The 15,679-nt window shown below is 44.0% G+C and overlaps 1 protein-coding gene across 1 annotated transcript in view; it reads left to right on the top strand.

Annotated features, from left to right (window-relative positions):
* Positions 1-15,679, top strand: part of COL4A3 (collagen type IV alpha 3 chain) — a 110,744-nt gene that overhangs the window by 13,575 nt on the left and 81,490 nt on the right. Inside the window, exon 2 of the mRNA XM_077826911.1 lies at positions 5,750-5,806. Within this exon, the coding sequence (XP_077683037.1) occupies positions 5,750-5,806 (57 nt within the window). The remainder of the gene's footprint in view (positions 1-5,749; positions 5,807-15,679) is intronic.

Raw genomic sequence — 15,679 nt, 5'->3', positions numbered from 1 at the left:
TCAAAGGTAGGTATAAAAGTTCCTTCAGCTCTAGCTGTAGCTACAGACCCAGCAGATCCAACAGCTCTGGTGTACTCCAGGCGGGAGCGTATTTTCTGGGGGGAGCTGGCAGGGTCAGCTGGGAAGATGTAGAGTGAGCTGTCCATGCTGAGTGAACAGGAAGAGGAATTTAAGAAATTCCCAGCGTTTAAAGGGGGAGGGGTGCATGCCTGTGTGCCTGGCTTCAGGGCAGTGGAGTTCAAACTGGTGAACAGAGCATTGTGGGACACCTCAGGAGGTCATTTAGAGTGACAAGCAATACGGTGTCTACACTGACACTTAGGGTGATATAAGCAATGCAGTGTCTACTTTGCAAAAAGCTCTGTGCTTCTCATCCAGGTGTCTTTATTATGTCTGCATAGCAGGAGAGTTAAATGCAGCGTGTAGGCCTCAACTGTTTTTTCAACAAAAGCTGACTTTCGTTGACAAAACTGTGTAGTGTAGACATAGCCTAATTCTCTTTTCAAAATTCGAATGGAAATGTTATATTACTAAGTCTTAAATGCCTGTATCTCTTAAGAAAATATATCGCCCTTGCTTCACTTGGAGTTTTGCATGATTTAGAAACAAAAGTTTATTTATAGACTATAAATGAAAAAAATAAATTCTGTGTGACATTTTGTCTCCTTTTATTGTCTCTGAAAAACCGATCCACAACGTCTGCCATATGGGAAGGTACATAGCAGTTTTTTAAAAAAAATTACAAATAAAGGATACATTAAAAATATCTTTCTCAAAGAGTAGAATAAAAGAAACAATGCACTAAAAGCTTTTGGTGGATAAATAAGGGTAAGAAGTGAAGTGACCAAAGGAACATGGTAAATGCAGTTTAACCCTATATTTGTATTATATGCCGTGTATAGTGTCAGTAATATGTATATTATTTATTTATATATTACATATAATAGATTATTTTGTTTTCCTTATTGCAATAGAGTAAAAATATATAAGGCTAATGTCATTCTGGGGTCTATCAACAGGAGTACTATAATAAAGACATGGAAAGTATATGTTTCACTCTACTCAGCAATTGGTGAGGCCTCAGCTGGAGTATTGTGAAAGATGTGGACAAACTGGAGATAATTTGGAGGAGAGCAACAAAAATGATAAAATGTTTAGAAAACCTGACCTATAATGAAAAGTGAAAAAAAACTGAGCATGTTTAGTCTTGAAAAAAGAAGACAGAGAGGGAGGATCTGAAAAGTCCTCAGGTATGTTAAGAGCTCCAAAAAAGATGATGATCTGTTGTTCTCCATATCCACTGAAGGTAGAGTAAGAATTAATTAGCTTAATTTGCAACAAGGGAGATTTGGGTTAGAATTAGAAAAAACTTTCTAATGATAAGGTCAGTTAAGGACTGGAATAGGTTACCAAGGGAGATTGTGGAATCCCCCTCATTGAAGATTTTTGAGAACAGGTTGGACAAACACCTGTCAGGGACGGTCTAGCTGTGGTTGGTACGGCAAAAAGGAGTGGACTAGATGACTTCTTCAGGTCCCATCCAGCTCTACATTTTATGGTTCTGTGAGTTTTGACATAACACTCTGTAGTTTCTGTTATCTCTGTGTGTGAATCAGAGAGTAAACTATGCTGTGAATACATCTACATTCCAAATGTGCAATTATCTTATAAATATACAGTGTATCCTTCTAGCTTCGCCAAGGTAACTTAGAGGCTGGTCCTGCTAGGTGCTCCAACTCCAGTTGACTGCAATAGGAATTACAGGCATTGAACCGCAGTCAGGATCACACTCTTAAGTACTTTGCAAGCCGTACAATACATATGATTTATTATTAGACTTTCCTAATTTGACATTACCACAAAGAAGGCGTTCTATTCTTGACATCAGAATTTGACATATATTAGTTGGCTGCAGGCTGAACTTTTTGATAAAAGGAAAATATTAAAGCCACCCAAACAGTATAAAATGAAAAATCCAACTCATGCTCCAAATGTTCATTATTTGCAAACTTTTGTCACAGAACACTTTATAGCCAGCATTGTGGCCCCATGTCAGTTCAGAAAGTGCTACAAATTGTCAGTTTGTGTTACTATTCAGAGCTCTGCATTGAATTTTGATAACAGTCGGGCCTCAATTTACATGGTGTTTTTTTCCACAGTTTTAGTTATGCACATTCAACTAATTGTGACCCTTTATTTTTGTACACGGTATGGATTCACTTTTACATGGTGCAGCGTGGTCGCCAAGATGTGCAGATGTGTCTAGAATCAGCTGGTCGCTTCCCACCCCAAACCCCCTCCACCACGCTGGTCTGTGTGACCAAACAACTGACCATCACCAGGTTTTTTTGCACGTTTTCTACCACCAGCTCCACTCTTTAGCCCACGGCCCACCCACTTAGCATCCAGGCCCGCTCTGCTCCAGCCCTACCACGTGCTCTACCCACCCGCCGCATGCTTCAGCCAGGCAGCGGGGTCGAGGCACAGGGGCTTACCCTGCTCCACCTAGCACTCCTGTCAGCGAGGGGATTGAGGGTGTGCACTGTCATGCTCACCCGGTGCTCCTGCCAGGGACCAGGGTTGGGGCACGGGGGCTTACCCTGCTCCACATGGCACTCCTGCCTGGAAGGGGATCGGCGGCTTACCCCACTCCACCTGCCCGGCATTCCAGCTGGGGAGCGCTGCGCAGGCAGAGTGGCGCAATCCCCCGCTTCCTGACTCCACTCCCCGGGTGCATGCCTGGGGCCAGGGGGTGGCCCCTAGCCAGAGTGTCCATCTCTCCCCCGCATGGCCGGCTGGAGAGGGTGAGTGGAGGCGGTACAAATCCCTCCTGACCCATCCCTCCTGCCTCACCTCCCCTGCCCCTGCCCACTCACCCGAAGTGGGGGCCCATCCAAGTGTCCCGTCGTGGCTATGCCACTCTTCCACACTCCCTGGCCTCCCCAGATACCCCAAACAAACCCTCGGAGTTCTGACTTCAACAACATCAGTATTATCATCCTATTAAGTTCACCCTCAACATCAGTAAAGGTCAGTAGCAAGTTTAAATTTCATTAATTTTTTTTAATAAAACCTGTATTGGATATATTAGGGAGGTCATCGTGTGAGCCTGGAACCTAAACCCTTATTTCCCATAGACCCTTGATATCTTTTTATGCAATTTCTATTTGAACGGTGTTTCTTCAAGAACGTAACCACCATGTAAATCGAGGCCCAACTGTAGGTACTGCCTGTTTGGGACATGACTGAAGTGCAGTATGAGAAACCCTTTTTGTTTAATTTTTGTAGTTTAACGTTAGTTGAGGTGTTGTGGAAGAAGGTCCCACTCACTTCTGGAATTCAGGCATAGTTCTAATATCATGGGTGGAAATCTTAGACCTGGATCGTCTCAAATTCATGAATCCTAATTGATTAAAATTCTAGGAAGTAGAAATATAAGAAAATCTGACTGGATGGAATTTAAACGTAATCAAAAAAGAAAATAAAAAGTCCTAGGAAGAGAGAGCAGCTGTCAAATGGAGAATAAAGGCATCTGTCTAACCAGCTTGCACTCATCACCATGATATGGGAATGCTGTGCTTGTTAATATTAATTACCCTCTGTCTCCAGTGTAAAACTCTCCATTAAAATGTTCTGATATGCTGCTTCTCTGTTTGTTCCCTTTTGCTCCATTGTAACTATCTCATAACAATCATATCTCTATAGTTTTCCAAATACTTGCTGTCCAAGCACAAATTTATAAGACAAAAAATTTAAGCTCGTCTTCCCTTTGCTTTTAATTATACTTCTATAAAAAAACTACTGTTGCAGTTATCTAGCAGATATTATTTATTGTGTCTCAGTCACAACTGAGATGATCTTCATAGTGACTTCCAGTAGAAAAACAATTTTGTATAGATTAAAAATAGCTATAAATCTGAGTTTAAAATGAACAGACATAGCAATCCATAACCAAGACGAAGTGTGCTTCCATGGTTGCCATAATATGTTATTACACACCTGCTAATCTCTTCAAGAATTTAAAGTTTTCAAGTTATTCTAGGCCAGTTTAAAACACAGTCCTTTTTTTAAAAAAAAATTGGTTTTAATTTCTACCAGTAATTCATGGGTGAAAACTATTTTTTGTAGAGTTTACTGTCTTTAGAGCCTGGTTGATTAAAGACCAGAGGCTGAAATTATAGGTGTATTTTTTGTGTATTTTATAGGCAGCAGAATTTATACTGTGTCTTCATGATATCTGTATTGGACAGTGTCCATCTCTCCAACAGAAGTGACTGGGCACTTTGGATCTGATTCCACACTCGTTGAAATCAATAGAAATCTTTCAACTGGCTTCTGCAGATACTGGATCAGGCCCTTAGTTATGATGCTGTACAGAGGTCTGAGGCAGAGAATGGATAGGTAGGTGCAACATGAGGAAGTCAGAAAAAGCATTTGTAACTAGATTGTGACAAAAGGAAAAAAAATACCATTGTAACCTAGAACTATATTCCACCTTCCCCCATCACACACTCTCCCGCAGGGCAAATCTACACTACAAAATTAAGTCAACCTAAGTTATAGACATACAGCCACCACAGTAATTAAACTGCTTTTGCATGTCCACACTATGCTCCTTGTTCCGGCAGTTCGCGTCCTCACCAGGAGCGCTCAAACTGATTTAACTGCCAGAGTGGGGCATTGTGGGACAGCTTCTGAAAAACTGCAACAGTCAATGTAAGCAACGCAATATCTACACTGACAGTGCATCGACCTAAGTACATTGACTTAAGAGCTACACCTCTTGTGGAGGTAGAGTTAAGTCAGTGTAGAGTACGAGTTACATTGCTGGGAGCTGCATTTTAGTGCAGAGTTAGGTCAGTGTAAGCTTACAGAGTTAGGTCAGTGTAAGCTGCCTTATGTTGACCTAATTCTATAGTGTAGACTGGGGCTTACGCTTTCTCTTACGTTCATAGGTGCCGACTCCTTGGGTGCTTAGCACCCACTGGCAGCCCCTCTATCAGCTCCTCCCCACCCCCACAGAGCCTCCCACCTGCCGGCAGGCCCCATGGATCAGTGCCTCCCCCTCCCTCCTCGCACCTCCCATCCACCACGAACAGCTGTTTTGCAGTATGCAGAAGGCTGGGGGGAAGTGGGAGGAGCGAGGACACAGCACACTCTGGGGAAAGGGCCCGAACTGGGCAGGAAAAGGCAGGGTGGGGGCAGGAAGAGGCAGGGCAGGTCTAGAGCAAGGGCGGGAAGAGGTGGGGGGAGGCCTTGGGGGAAGGGGTGGAGTGGGGGCGGGGCCTGGGACAAAGCCAGTGGTCGAGCACCCCCCGGCACTTTGGACAGTTGGTGCTTGTGCTCTGGTTCCATGTTCAGTTTCTAAAGGAACTACCAGGAATGGTCACAGCCCATGACTGTGAGCCAGAATCTCTTGAATTTCAGTCCCAGCCCTGATACTTACTGCCTTTGTGCCATAGGAGAGTGACGTGCCCTTAGCCCCAATTTTCCCAACTGTAAAAATGGGGATAGCTTCCTTTACCTTCCTCATGGATCTGTTGTGAGGAGTAACTACCTAATGTTCAAGTGCTAAGGATGACTGTTGTACATAGTGCAATGTATAGATATTGATATGTTACCTAGAAATTGTTTTACTTCATTTAAATACCACATAGATCTAATATTTTCAAGGCAATTGTCCTTCATCAGACAGCACATTGAAATAATTAATTCCCTTTATTGTAAAGTTCCTTTCTTTTCTTTTCAGAGTTGTGTCTGCAAACGTAAAAGCCACTGCTACTGTGATGGAATGAAAGGTAATAAGGTAAGAGATTAAATATGTTACCCTGTTCCTTCCCCTCTCCCCAAAAGATGAATCATTGGTGCAAATTAATAACATATGAATGATAAACAGAATGTATTTACTGGGTGGTGGTACAAACAGTTAGCTATTTCTGGTAAAGACAACCCTCAAATGGATTCACTACCTCACATTCACCTCTCAGAATAACTCTAGGTTTCAGAGTAACAGCCGTGTTAGTCTGTATTCGCAAAAAGAAAAGGAGTACTTGTGGCACCTTAGAGACTAACCAATTTATTTGAGCATGAGCTTTCGTGAGCTACAGCTCACTTCATCGGATGCATACTGTGGAAATTGCAGAAGACATTATATACACACAGAGACCATGAAACAATACCTCCTCCCGCCCCACTGTCCTGCTGGTAATAGCTTATCTAAAGTGATCATCAAGTTGGGCCATTTCCAGCACAAATCCAGGTTTTCTCACCCTTGCCCCCCCACACACACACAAACTCACTCTCTTGCTGGTAATAGCCGATTCAAAGTGACCACTCTCTTCACAATTTGTATGATAATCAAGGTGGGCCATTTCCTGCACAAATCCAGGTTCTCTCACTCCCTCACCCCCCTCCAAAAACCACACACACAAACTCGCTCTCCTGCTGGTAATAGCTTATCCAAAGTGACCACTCTCCCTACAATGTGCATGATAATCAAGGTGGGCCATTTCCAGCACAAATCCAGGGGGCGGAGGGTGAGAAAACCTGGATTTGTGCTGGAAATGGCCCAACTTGATGATCACTTTAGATAAGCTATTACCAGCAGGACAGTGGGGTGGGAGGAGGTATTGTTTCATGGTCTCTGTGTGTATATAATGTCTTCTGCAGTTTCCACGGTATGCATCCGATGAAGTGAGCTGTAGCTCACGAAAGCTCATGCTCAAATAAATTGGTTAGTCTCTAAGGTGCCACAAGTACTCCTTTTCTTTTTGTAGAATAACTCTGTACATACTGTTTAACTAGGAAAAATGTAAACATTTTAAAATCTTTTCCATTTAGTTAGGGTATGTCTACACAGCCGACGTTAAAGCGCTGCTCTGTAGTCGCGGCTCCAGTGCTGGGAGAGAGCTCTCCCAGCACTGTAATAAAACCACCTCCACAAGGGGAATATCTCCCAGCCAGCGCTGGTGCACTGTCTACACTGCCATTTTACAGTGCTGAAACTTGCATCGCTGAGGGGGTGGGTTTTTTCACACTCCTGAGCGAAGAAGGTTTCAGGGCTGTAAGTGGCAGTGTAGACAAGGCCTAAGTTATTCAGATTTCTACAGTACTAAAAACAGAAGAGCACTCCTCCCAAGCTCTTGACAAACTGTTCATCTTAAACAGACTCCGGCAAGTGACTTTGGGCTTGTCTACACTTACATTTTATAGCGCTCTAACTTCCTGGCTCGGGGTGAGAAAAATCACCCCACCTGAGCGCAGCAAGTCTGAGCGCTTTAAAGCGCTAGTGTAGACAGGCTTCGAGCGCTGGGAGCTAATCCCCTTGTGGAGGTGGATTACGAGGAGTGCTGGGAGACCCAGCACTCGCACGCGATCACACTCGCACTTCAAAGTGCTGCTGTGGGAGCGTTCCTGCAGCAGTGCTTTGAAGTTTCCAGTGTAGACATACTCTTAGTTTGCAGTTTTGTAGCTGTGTTGATCCCAGTATGCGTGTGACATTTTGGGGATTACCCAGACCAGTAAGAGGTTCTGTCACCACCTGCTTTGTAACTTTGGGTGCCTTAATGCTATGCTGCTGTGGCTCAGAGCCCTGACAAGTGGCCAGCCTGCAAGCATGAAGGTCTCAACCCTGGCTTCCAGTAGCCTAGTTATCCTTGCAGGGTGACCACAACAACTTTTCCAGTTTAGACTCTGCCCAAATCCATCTCCCCGAGTTCTTAACTACCAGACACGTGGACTTTTCCCCTCTGGTTTGTCACCTCTGAAGAAGTGAAATCTGCCCCCAGTTATCAGTTCACTTGGGCACACGTGCTCCACACAGTTTGCACAACAGAGACCTGTATGGGGTAAAAATAAACAAAAAGATTTGATAGAAAAATCAGAGATTCAAAGGTGAAATAGTAAGGGAGAGCAAACACAGACCAGTTACACAGAAAATAAACATAAAGATGCCGTCTCAGGCTTTACACTTCTCTATTACGCTAACTTTTCTAACACAAGTTAGCTATTGCCTCGGAACAGTTTCCCAGCATGCTGTCTGTCCTAGTGGGGATTCAGTGTTCCACAGACAGCACACTGCTTAGATGTTGGCCTCCAGTTTCTGGATAGTCTTCCCTTCAAACTGTCTTTCCTTTTAACAGGGTTTTCAGGGGTTCCCTCTCCTGCCCATTCCTCTTTTCTCTCAGACTGGTAATTCATGGTTACACAATGTGTGTGTGGTGGAGGGACCTCCCTCCTTCCTTTAGTTTACCAAGGAGGGACCTCCCTCCTTCCTTTAGTTTACCAAGACTGGGGTTTTCTTTTCAATTTGTGTCTTTTCATTAACTTTAATGGTCCACTGTTGTCTTTCTCTAGGTTGTACAATGGTAGGTGCTTGGAGTTAGTTTCATGTAAACACTAGCCTGTGTGGCCTCCCTCCCTGATAGCTTCCCCACAAGCTGCAAGGCAATGCTGCAGTTACATCCTAGTTACAATTACAATGTTCTACACGCACACACCCCTATATATGCATATGTTTATAACCATAACCTGTTTACATATCTCTTAATGGCCATCAAATTCAGAACATTACCAGCTTTCATGAAAGGCCTTACCTGACACATTTAGACAGAATAACACTGTATACGAACCGTTGATTCGGTTGTTTATTCTTTGGAGTTCAGACCCCCTCTTCTCCCCTTGGGTGGTAGGGACCCTGATTATCACAATATGAGAGAGACGAGGTGGGTGAGGTAATATCTTTTATTGGACTAACTTCTGTTTATGGAAGGCATGAGCTTTCAAGCTACACCAAGGTGGCTACTTCTGCATTCCGGAATACTGGACTTTCCAGCAGTTCTGGGAAAGGCATGAGCCTACCCCGCCTGCGTGACCCGTCCCCACCAGCGTGACCTCAAATGCACTGTCCACCAGCAAGGGCAGAACAGCACCCTCTTCAAAATGGAATCCCCATCAGGTACCGGACAAAACCTTATCCAGTTTTGTTCCAGTACCAGACGGGACAAATCAGCCAAAAAGTGTACCCACCCCCCGTATGAAACCAGATAAGTAACTTCCCTAAGCTACATACACAGAGCTCTTCTTCAGATGTGGGTTTCTTCATGTTGTGAAGTTTCCATTTTAAGTGGCAAAATTCAATATCTTCCTAAGTTGTTTGTGGTGGTATTGGAGCTGTTTTGGTCTCAGGATATGAGAGAACAATGTGGGTGAGGTAATGTCTATTATTAGACCAACTTCTGTTGGTGGAAGGTATAAACTTTTGAGCTACACAGAACTCTTCAAGCACCCACAGATTCCACTAACCTGATAAGAACATAAATATAACAAAGATTTAATAATGTCATGCAACAGGGTTCCCACTAACTGTTAGTGCAACTTCCCATGACTAGATATGGAAAAGTAACTCTCGTGGCATCAGGTGCCCCCTTCTGTTCTCTGCTCGCTCTGCAATAGTCTCTTGTCGTGTAACTTTGCCCTCCAGCCAGGTCCCCAGTTAGTCCAGCCCTTCTGGGTTTAGGAAGTCGAACAGGGCCGCTATCCAAATGGCTTTTCTGGGTGGTGTTTAGCCCCATGCCTCTATAGCAGTGACTGGCAGGTGAATCTGGGCCCACCCGCTACACCAGGTTCCTATAATGAGCAGTCCACGTCTGCTCAGTCCCCATCCCTATTGCTGTTTTCCTGAGCTCCTTCTTACCCAGCACCTCTCTTGTCCCTTGACTGTTTATGGGTTTACTATGGAGCCTACTTTACTCCCTGTGGCTACTTTACCCTCTCCTAGCTTCTTGCTACACACTTTACTCCAGGGCAGGATCATAGGGTTTACTCTGTCCCTGGATTTCCTTCTTGTCTCTGACAACCTCCCTTATCCCAGGAAGTGACGGCAGTCTCCTTCCCCTACAATTCCCTCTTCTGCTTTCAGCCTCCTGTCTTTATAGTGCTGTCGCAGCCCTTCCCCCGCTGGGCTTCACTCTTATTTAACCCTGGTCCTCCCTCTCAGGGGTGATGCCAGGTAATCTAATTTGCTTCTGAGGCCCTCATTAAACATCTCAGGGCTGGTATGGGGTGCAAATCAGATCACACACCACCAACAAAATCACCTCCAGAGCCCCCTGTCTCCACTCCCCAGCTTGTCCAGCTCTCTGCAGCCCAAGGAAGAAAGATGGGCTTTACAACGTGCACTGGAGTTTAACTCCTCACAGTTTGCACAACAGAGACCTACTTTAGATAAAAATAAACAAAGAGTTTATTTACTCGAAAAATCATAGGTTCCATGCTAGAATACTAAGTGTATAGCAGTAGGAATGTACTACTGACCACCCGACCAGAATGGCGATAGTAATTTGTGAAATGCTCAAGGGATTAGAGAGGCTACTACAAAAAACAGAAAATCCAGTAACGATGGGGGATTTCCACTATCCCCATATTGACTGGGTACATGTCACCACAGGACAGGATGAAAAGTTAAAATTTCTAGACACCATTAATGACTGCTTCATGGAGCAGCTAGTCCTGGAACCCACAAAGAGAGAGGCAGTTCCTGATTTAGTCCTAAGTGGAGCACAGAATCTGTTCCAAGAGGTGAATATAGCTGAACCGCTCAGTAATAGTGACCAAATTGTAATTAAATTTAACATCGGGGGGGGGGGGAATACTAAAGAAACCCACCACAGTAACAATTCACTCTAAAAGGCGATCTGCATAAAAATTAGGAGGCTACTTAAATGGAAATTAAAAAAGAACAATCGCGAGTGAAATGCCTTCAAGCTTCATGGAAACTATTTAAAAACACCGTAACAGAGGCTCAAACTATATGGCTACCCCCAGTAAAAACAAGATGAAACAATAAGTGGACCAAAACCCCCCACCAGGGCTAAATAGAGGAAAAGAGGCAATTAGAAGCAAAAAGACATCTTTTAAAAATTTGAAGTCAAATCCCACTTAGGAAAATGGAAAGGAACAAACTCTTGCAAGTCAAATGGAAAAGTATAATTAATTAGGCTAACAAAAAAAATGGGAAAGCAATTAGCAAAAGACACAAAAACAAACAATAAGAGGTTGTTTGTTTGGTGTTTTTTAGTACATCAGAAGCAGGAAACTTGCCAAACAGTCAGTTGTGTCACTAGATGATCAACGTGCTAAAGGAGCACTCAAGGAAGATAAGGCCATTGAGAAGAAGCTAAATGAATTCTTTACGTTAGTCTTCATTGCAGAGGATGTGAGGAGATTAGGTCTGAGCCATTATTTTTAGGTGAAAAATCTGAGGAACTGTCCCAGACTGAGGTGTTAGTAGAGCAGGTTTTGGAACAAACTGATAAATTAAACAGTAATAAGTCTCCAGGACCAGACGGTATTCACCCAAGAGTTCTGAAAGAACTCAAATATGAAACTGCAGAACAACTAAAAGTGGTATATGTAACCTACAGTATTGCTTAAATCAGTCTCTGTACAGATGACTGATGAATAGCTAATGTAATGCTGATTTTTTAAAAAGGCTCCAGAGGCGATCTTTGCAATTACAGGCTGGTAAGACTAACTTCAGTACAAGGCAAATTGGTTGAAACTATAATAAAGAATGGAATTATCAGACACATACATGAACATGATATGTTGGGGAAGAGTGAACATGGCTTTGCAAAGGGAAATCATGCGTCACCAATCTATTAGAATTCTTTGAGGGAGTCCGCTAATATGTGGATATAGTGTATTTGGACTGTCACTTCCTAAGCGAAGTAGGCAGTCATGGAATAAGAGGGAAGGTCTTATGGATCCGTAACTGGTTAAAAGATAGGGGGGAAAGGGTAGGAATAAATGGTCAGTTTTCACAGTGGAGAGAGATCCCCCAAGGATCTGTACTGGGAACAATGCTGTACCAGTGATGGAAAAAGGGGTAAGCAGTGAGGTGGCAAAGTTTGTATGTGATACAAAATTACTCAAGATAGTTATGTCCAAAGCTGACTGCAAAAAGTTACAAAGCAATCTCACAAAACTTGGTGACTAGGCAACAAAATGGCCAGTGAAATTCAGTGTTGATAAATGCAAAGTAGTTCACACTGGAAAACATAATCCCAACTATACATACAAAATGATGGGATCTAAAATAGCTGTTGCCACTCAAAAAAGAGATCTTGGAGTTATTGCGATAGTTCTCTGGAAACCTCAGCTCAGTGTACCGCCGCAGTCAAAAAATGACAGAATGTCAGGAACTGTTAGGAAATGGATAGATAATAAGACAGAAAATATCATAATGGCCACTATATAAATCCATGGTACTCCCATACCTGGAATACTGTGCGCAGTTCTGGTTGCCAAAGGACATCATGGTCAAAAAAGGTATATTACAACTGGAAAAGCTACAGAGAAGGGCAACAAAAATGAACAGGAGTATGGAACAGTTTCTGTATAAGGAGAGATTAAAAAGATTGGGATGGTTCATCTTAGAAAAGAGATGACGGGGTGAGGGGGGGGGGATAAAATAGAGGTCTATAAAATCATGGATGGGGTGGTGAAAATGAATAGGGAAGTGTTATCTACCTCTTCACATAACACAAGATCCAGAGGTCACCACTGAAATTAACAGGCAATAGGTTTAAAACAAACAGAAGAAAGTATTTCTTCACACAACACACAATCAACCTGTGGAATTCATTTCCAGGGAATGTTGTGAAGGTCAAAAGTATAACTGTGTTCAAAAAAGTATTAGATAAGTTCATGGAAGTTAGGTTCATCAATAGCTATTAGGCAGGACGGTCAGGGATGCAATCCCATGCTCTGGTTGTCCTTAAATCTCTGAGTGCTAGAAGCTCGGACTGGACGATGGGATGGATCACTCAATAATTGCTCTGTCTGTTCATTCCTTCTGAAGCATCTGGCAATGACCACTGTCAGAAGACAAGATACTGGGCTAGATGGACCACTGATCTGACCAGGTATGGCTGTGCTTAGGAGACTGTGGCTCAAGCTAGTCTGAGTCTCTGCTGAACCTATTCACAAATTAGTGCAGCATTGTAAGCAAATCCTGGGTAGAATTCAGGCTGCTTCTACACACTGTGGTGATCGGTGTATTGAAATGACATTGGCCCCAGCCTGGCAAGCATTTCAGAGCATGAATAGCTTTACAGACCTGAGTAGTCCCATTAGTCCATAAAGTACTCAGGTGCATAACTGCAGAAACAGGGCTGTAAAACAATCGGTCAAATCAGGCTCCCATAATGGCCTTAATGTATGTAATTTGATAGCACAATGACCACTGCAGGCTGTAGCCTTAGAAAGGTCGACTTGAATGAAAAATCTCCTGAAAATAGCTAGTGAGAAGCTGTTGATTAATAATATATTTTTTTCAGGCTGTGCTGCTCCAGGTTCCACCCCCTCAAAAAAACCCACAAAAATAATAGGTACTGTTGTCTTTCACTAAAATCCTGAAATGAGCATTTTTCATGTTTATAATCGGTCTGACCTAACTTTGATTTAATCAAGATAAATAAGGGCCATTTTGAGAAAAGGGAGACTAATAACACAAACTACCCATTAAAAGAAAAAAAAAGAATAAATTGAACAACTGCTAACTTCTCTGAATTACAGTAACTGCTCACTTAACGTTGTCCTGGTTAACGTTGTTTTGTTGTTACATTGCTGATCTATTAGGGAACAAGCTCATTTAAAGTTGCGCAATGCTCCCTTATAAGTCATTTGGCAGCTGCCTGCTTTGTCCAGGGCTTGCAGGATTCTCTGGAAGAGCAGCCCCTCCTTGCGGGGATTAGAACCAGAGGGGACCAGTAGCCCCCCCATCAGCTCCCCTAAATTCCCTGTAAAGTATGTGGCTCGGCAGCTGCCCAGCAGCAGTTCAGCTGTCCCTCCCCCCACTGCCGTGCTGCTCCTGCCCTGCCCTCTGCCTTGGAGCTGCTCTTGGGAGTTTCCTGCTTGCTGGGGAAGGGAGGTGCTATCAGGATGTCCCCCTGCTCCCGCTCCGCTCCGTACCCCCTCTCCACAAAGCGGAGGAGGGGGACAGGGCTCCGGGACAGAATGGAGGGAGCTTGCTGGAAGCTGTTGCTTCCTGTCTGAACTGGCTGATCTGCGTAAAAGGACAACGTACTTGAAGTGGGGTGTACTTGAAGTGGGGTCAGCGTACTCAGAGGGGCAATGCACATCTCTCTCTCTCTCTCTCACTCACTCATGCACGCACCTCCCAGCACTTTGGAAAGTCAGCACCTGTGCAGCCATGCATGTTCTGTCAGGAGCAGGGAGTGGTGTATAGCCCAGCTGGATAGCGTGGGCTAATCCTCATGTTCAGTTTTTTCAGGGAAGTGTTTGCAGCTACTGCCCTGCATCTGTTGTGTTTCCTCCCTCCTGCCTCAGTCCATGCTGCCTTGTAGAGTGTGAGGCTACATTAACAACAGTGTATTAACCCTTGAGGGCTCAGCCGAGTGCTGGTTCATCATTTAGCAGCAAGGCATTCCCTGGGAAATATTCCACCCTCTTACTCCACCACCTCACCCAAGCTTCACAGTCATTCATTGCTGTGTACAATATTAAACTGTTTGTTTAAAATTGTTTAAAACATATACTGTATATATATCTATATCTATATAATGTCTTTTGTCTGGCGAAAAGAATTTCCCTGGAACCTAACACCCCACCCCATTTATATTAATTCTTATTGGGAAATTGGATTCGCTTAACATCATTTTGCATAAAATCGCATTTTTTAGGAACATAACTACAACGTTAAGTGAGGAGTTACTGTAATTGTCTGTGGATTCGGCTGTACATTAAGTAGCTAATCATTAAGTGATTTGCATTGATGATGTTTCTGAATATCCTCACTCATGAGCAAGGAAGGGTCAGCATAATCAGATAATTCAACATGCTTTAAAAATGGTAAGAATGTTAAAAGAACCTTCCAAGACCATAGCTGATCTGTCAGCTACAAAATATAAGAATTAGAATAAAGCCAATAACATCACATGAAAAGGAGCAAGGTTCTCAACAGATAAGGCTACTGCTCGGTATGTTAAGAACCAGGCTGTCCTTGCCAATGGTCAGGACAAGAGGCTGGCCTGGTGGTTGGAGCAGAGGTGACCAGGGGTTGTGGCCTGAGCCCAAATCAGGAACTGAGTTATCAAGTCCAGGGAGCAAGCCAAAGCCGAGATCCAGGAATGAGGAGCTCAGGGTCAGAGCCAGAGCATCAGCTGGGGCAGGGGTATGGTGACTATATGTCCCATTTCAGCTGGGGCAGTCTCCTTTTTAAGTCCTGTGCCAGACATCCTGACTTTTTTGGTAAAGCTGGGTATTTGTCCCATTTGCTTTTGCCAACTGATCATCATTGGCAGGAGCAAACAGGACAAATGCCCAGTTGTGCCAAAGTGGGGTGTGCCCCCAGTAGAGGGGTGCAGAGGAATGTTTGCGGAGGCAAGTGGCGGCACCAGGCAGCAGGGCCCGGGCTGTCAGCCTCAGGTGGGTTGGCTTGGGTGAGTGGTGACGCCAAGCAGCTCGGACTAGCCCTGTGTGGAGGGAAGCTCGGGCAAGCCTGGTGGGGGTCTTGGGCCAGCCCCACCTGTTGTCCCATTTTCACTTTGAGATAGAGGGTCACCCTCGGCCGGGAGCACATATGCAGGCATGGAATTCTATTGAGTAGCTAGAGTCCCAGCCCTGCATCAGGGTTTAAGAATATGTCTGCTGGAGC

This window comes from Eretmochelys imbricata, chromosome 9 (genome assembly GCF_965152235.1).
Source record: "Eretmochelys imbricata isolate rEreImb1 chromosome 9, rEreImb1.hap1, whole genome shotgun sequence".
Classification (NCBI taxonomy): domain Eukaryota; kingdom Metazoa; phylum Chordata; order Testudines; family Cheloniidae; genus Eretmochelys; species Eretmochelys imbricata.
The sequence above is the reverse complement of the archived record's forward strand: the minus strand, read 5'-3'. Positions and strand labels throughout refer to the sequence as shown.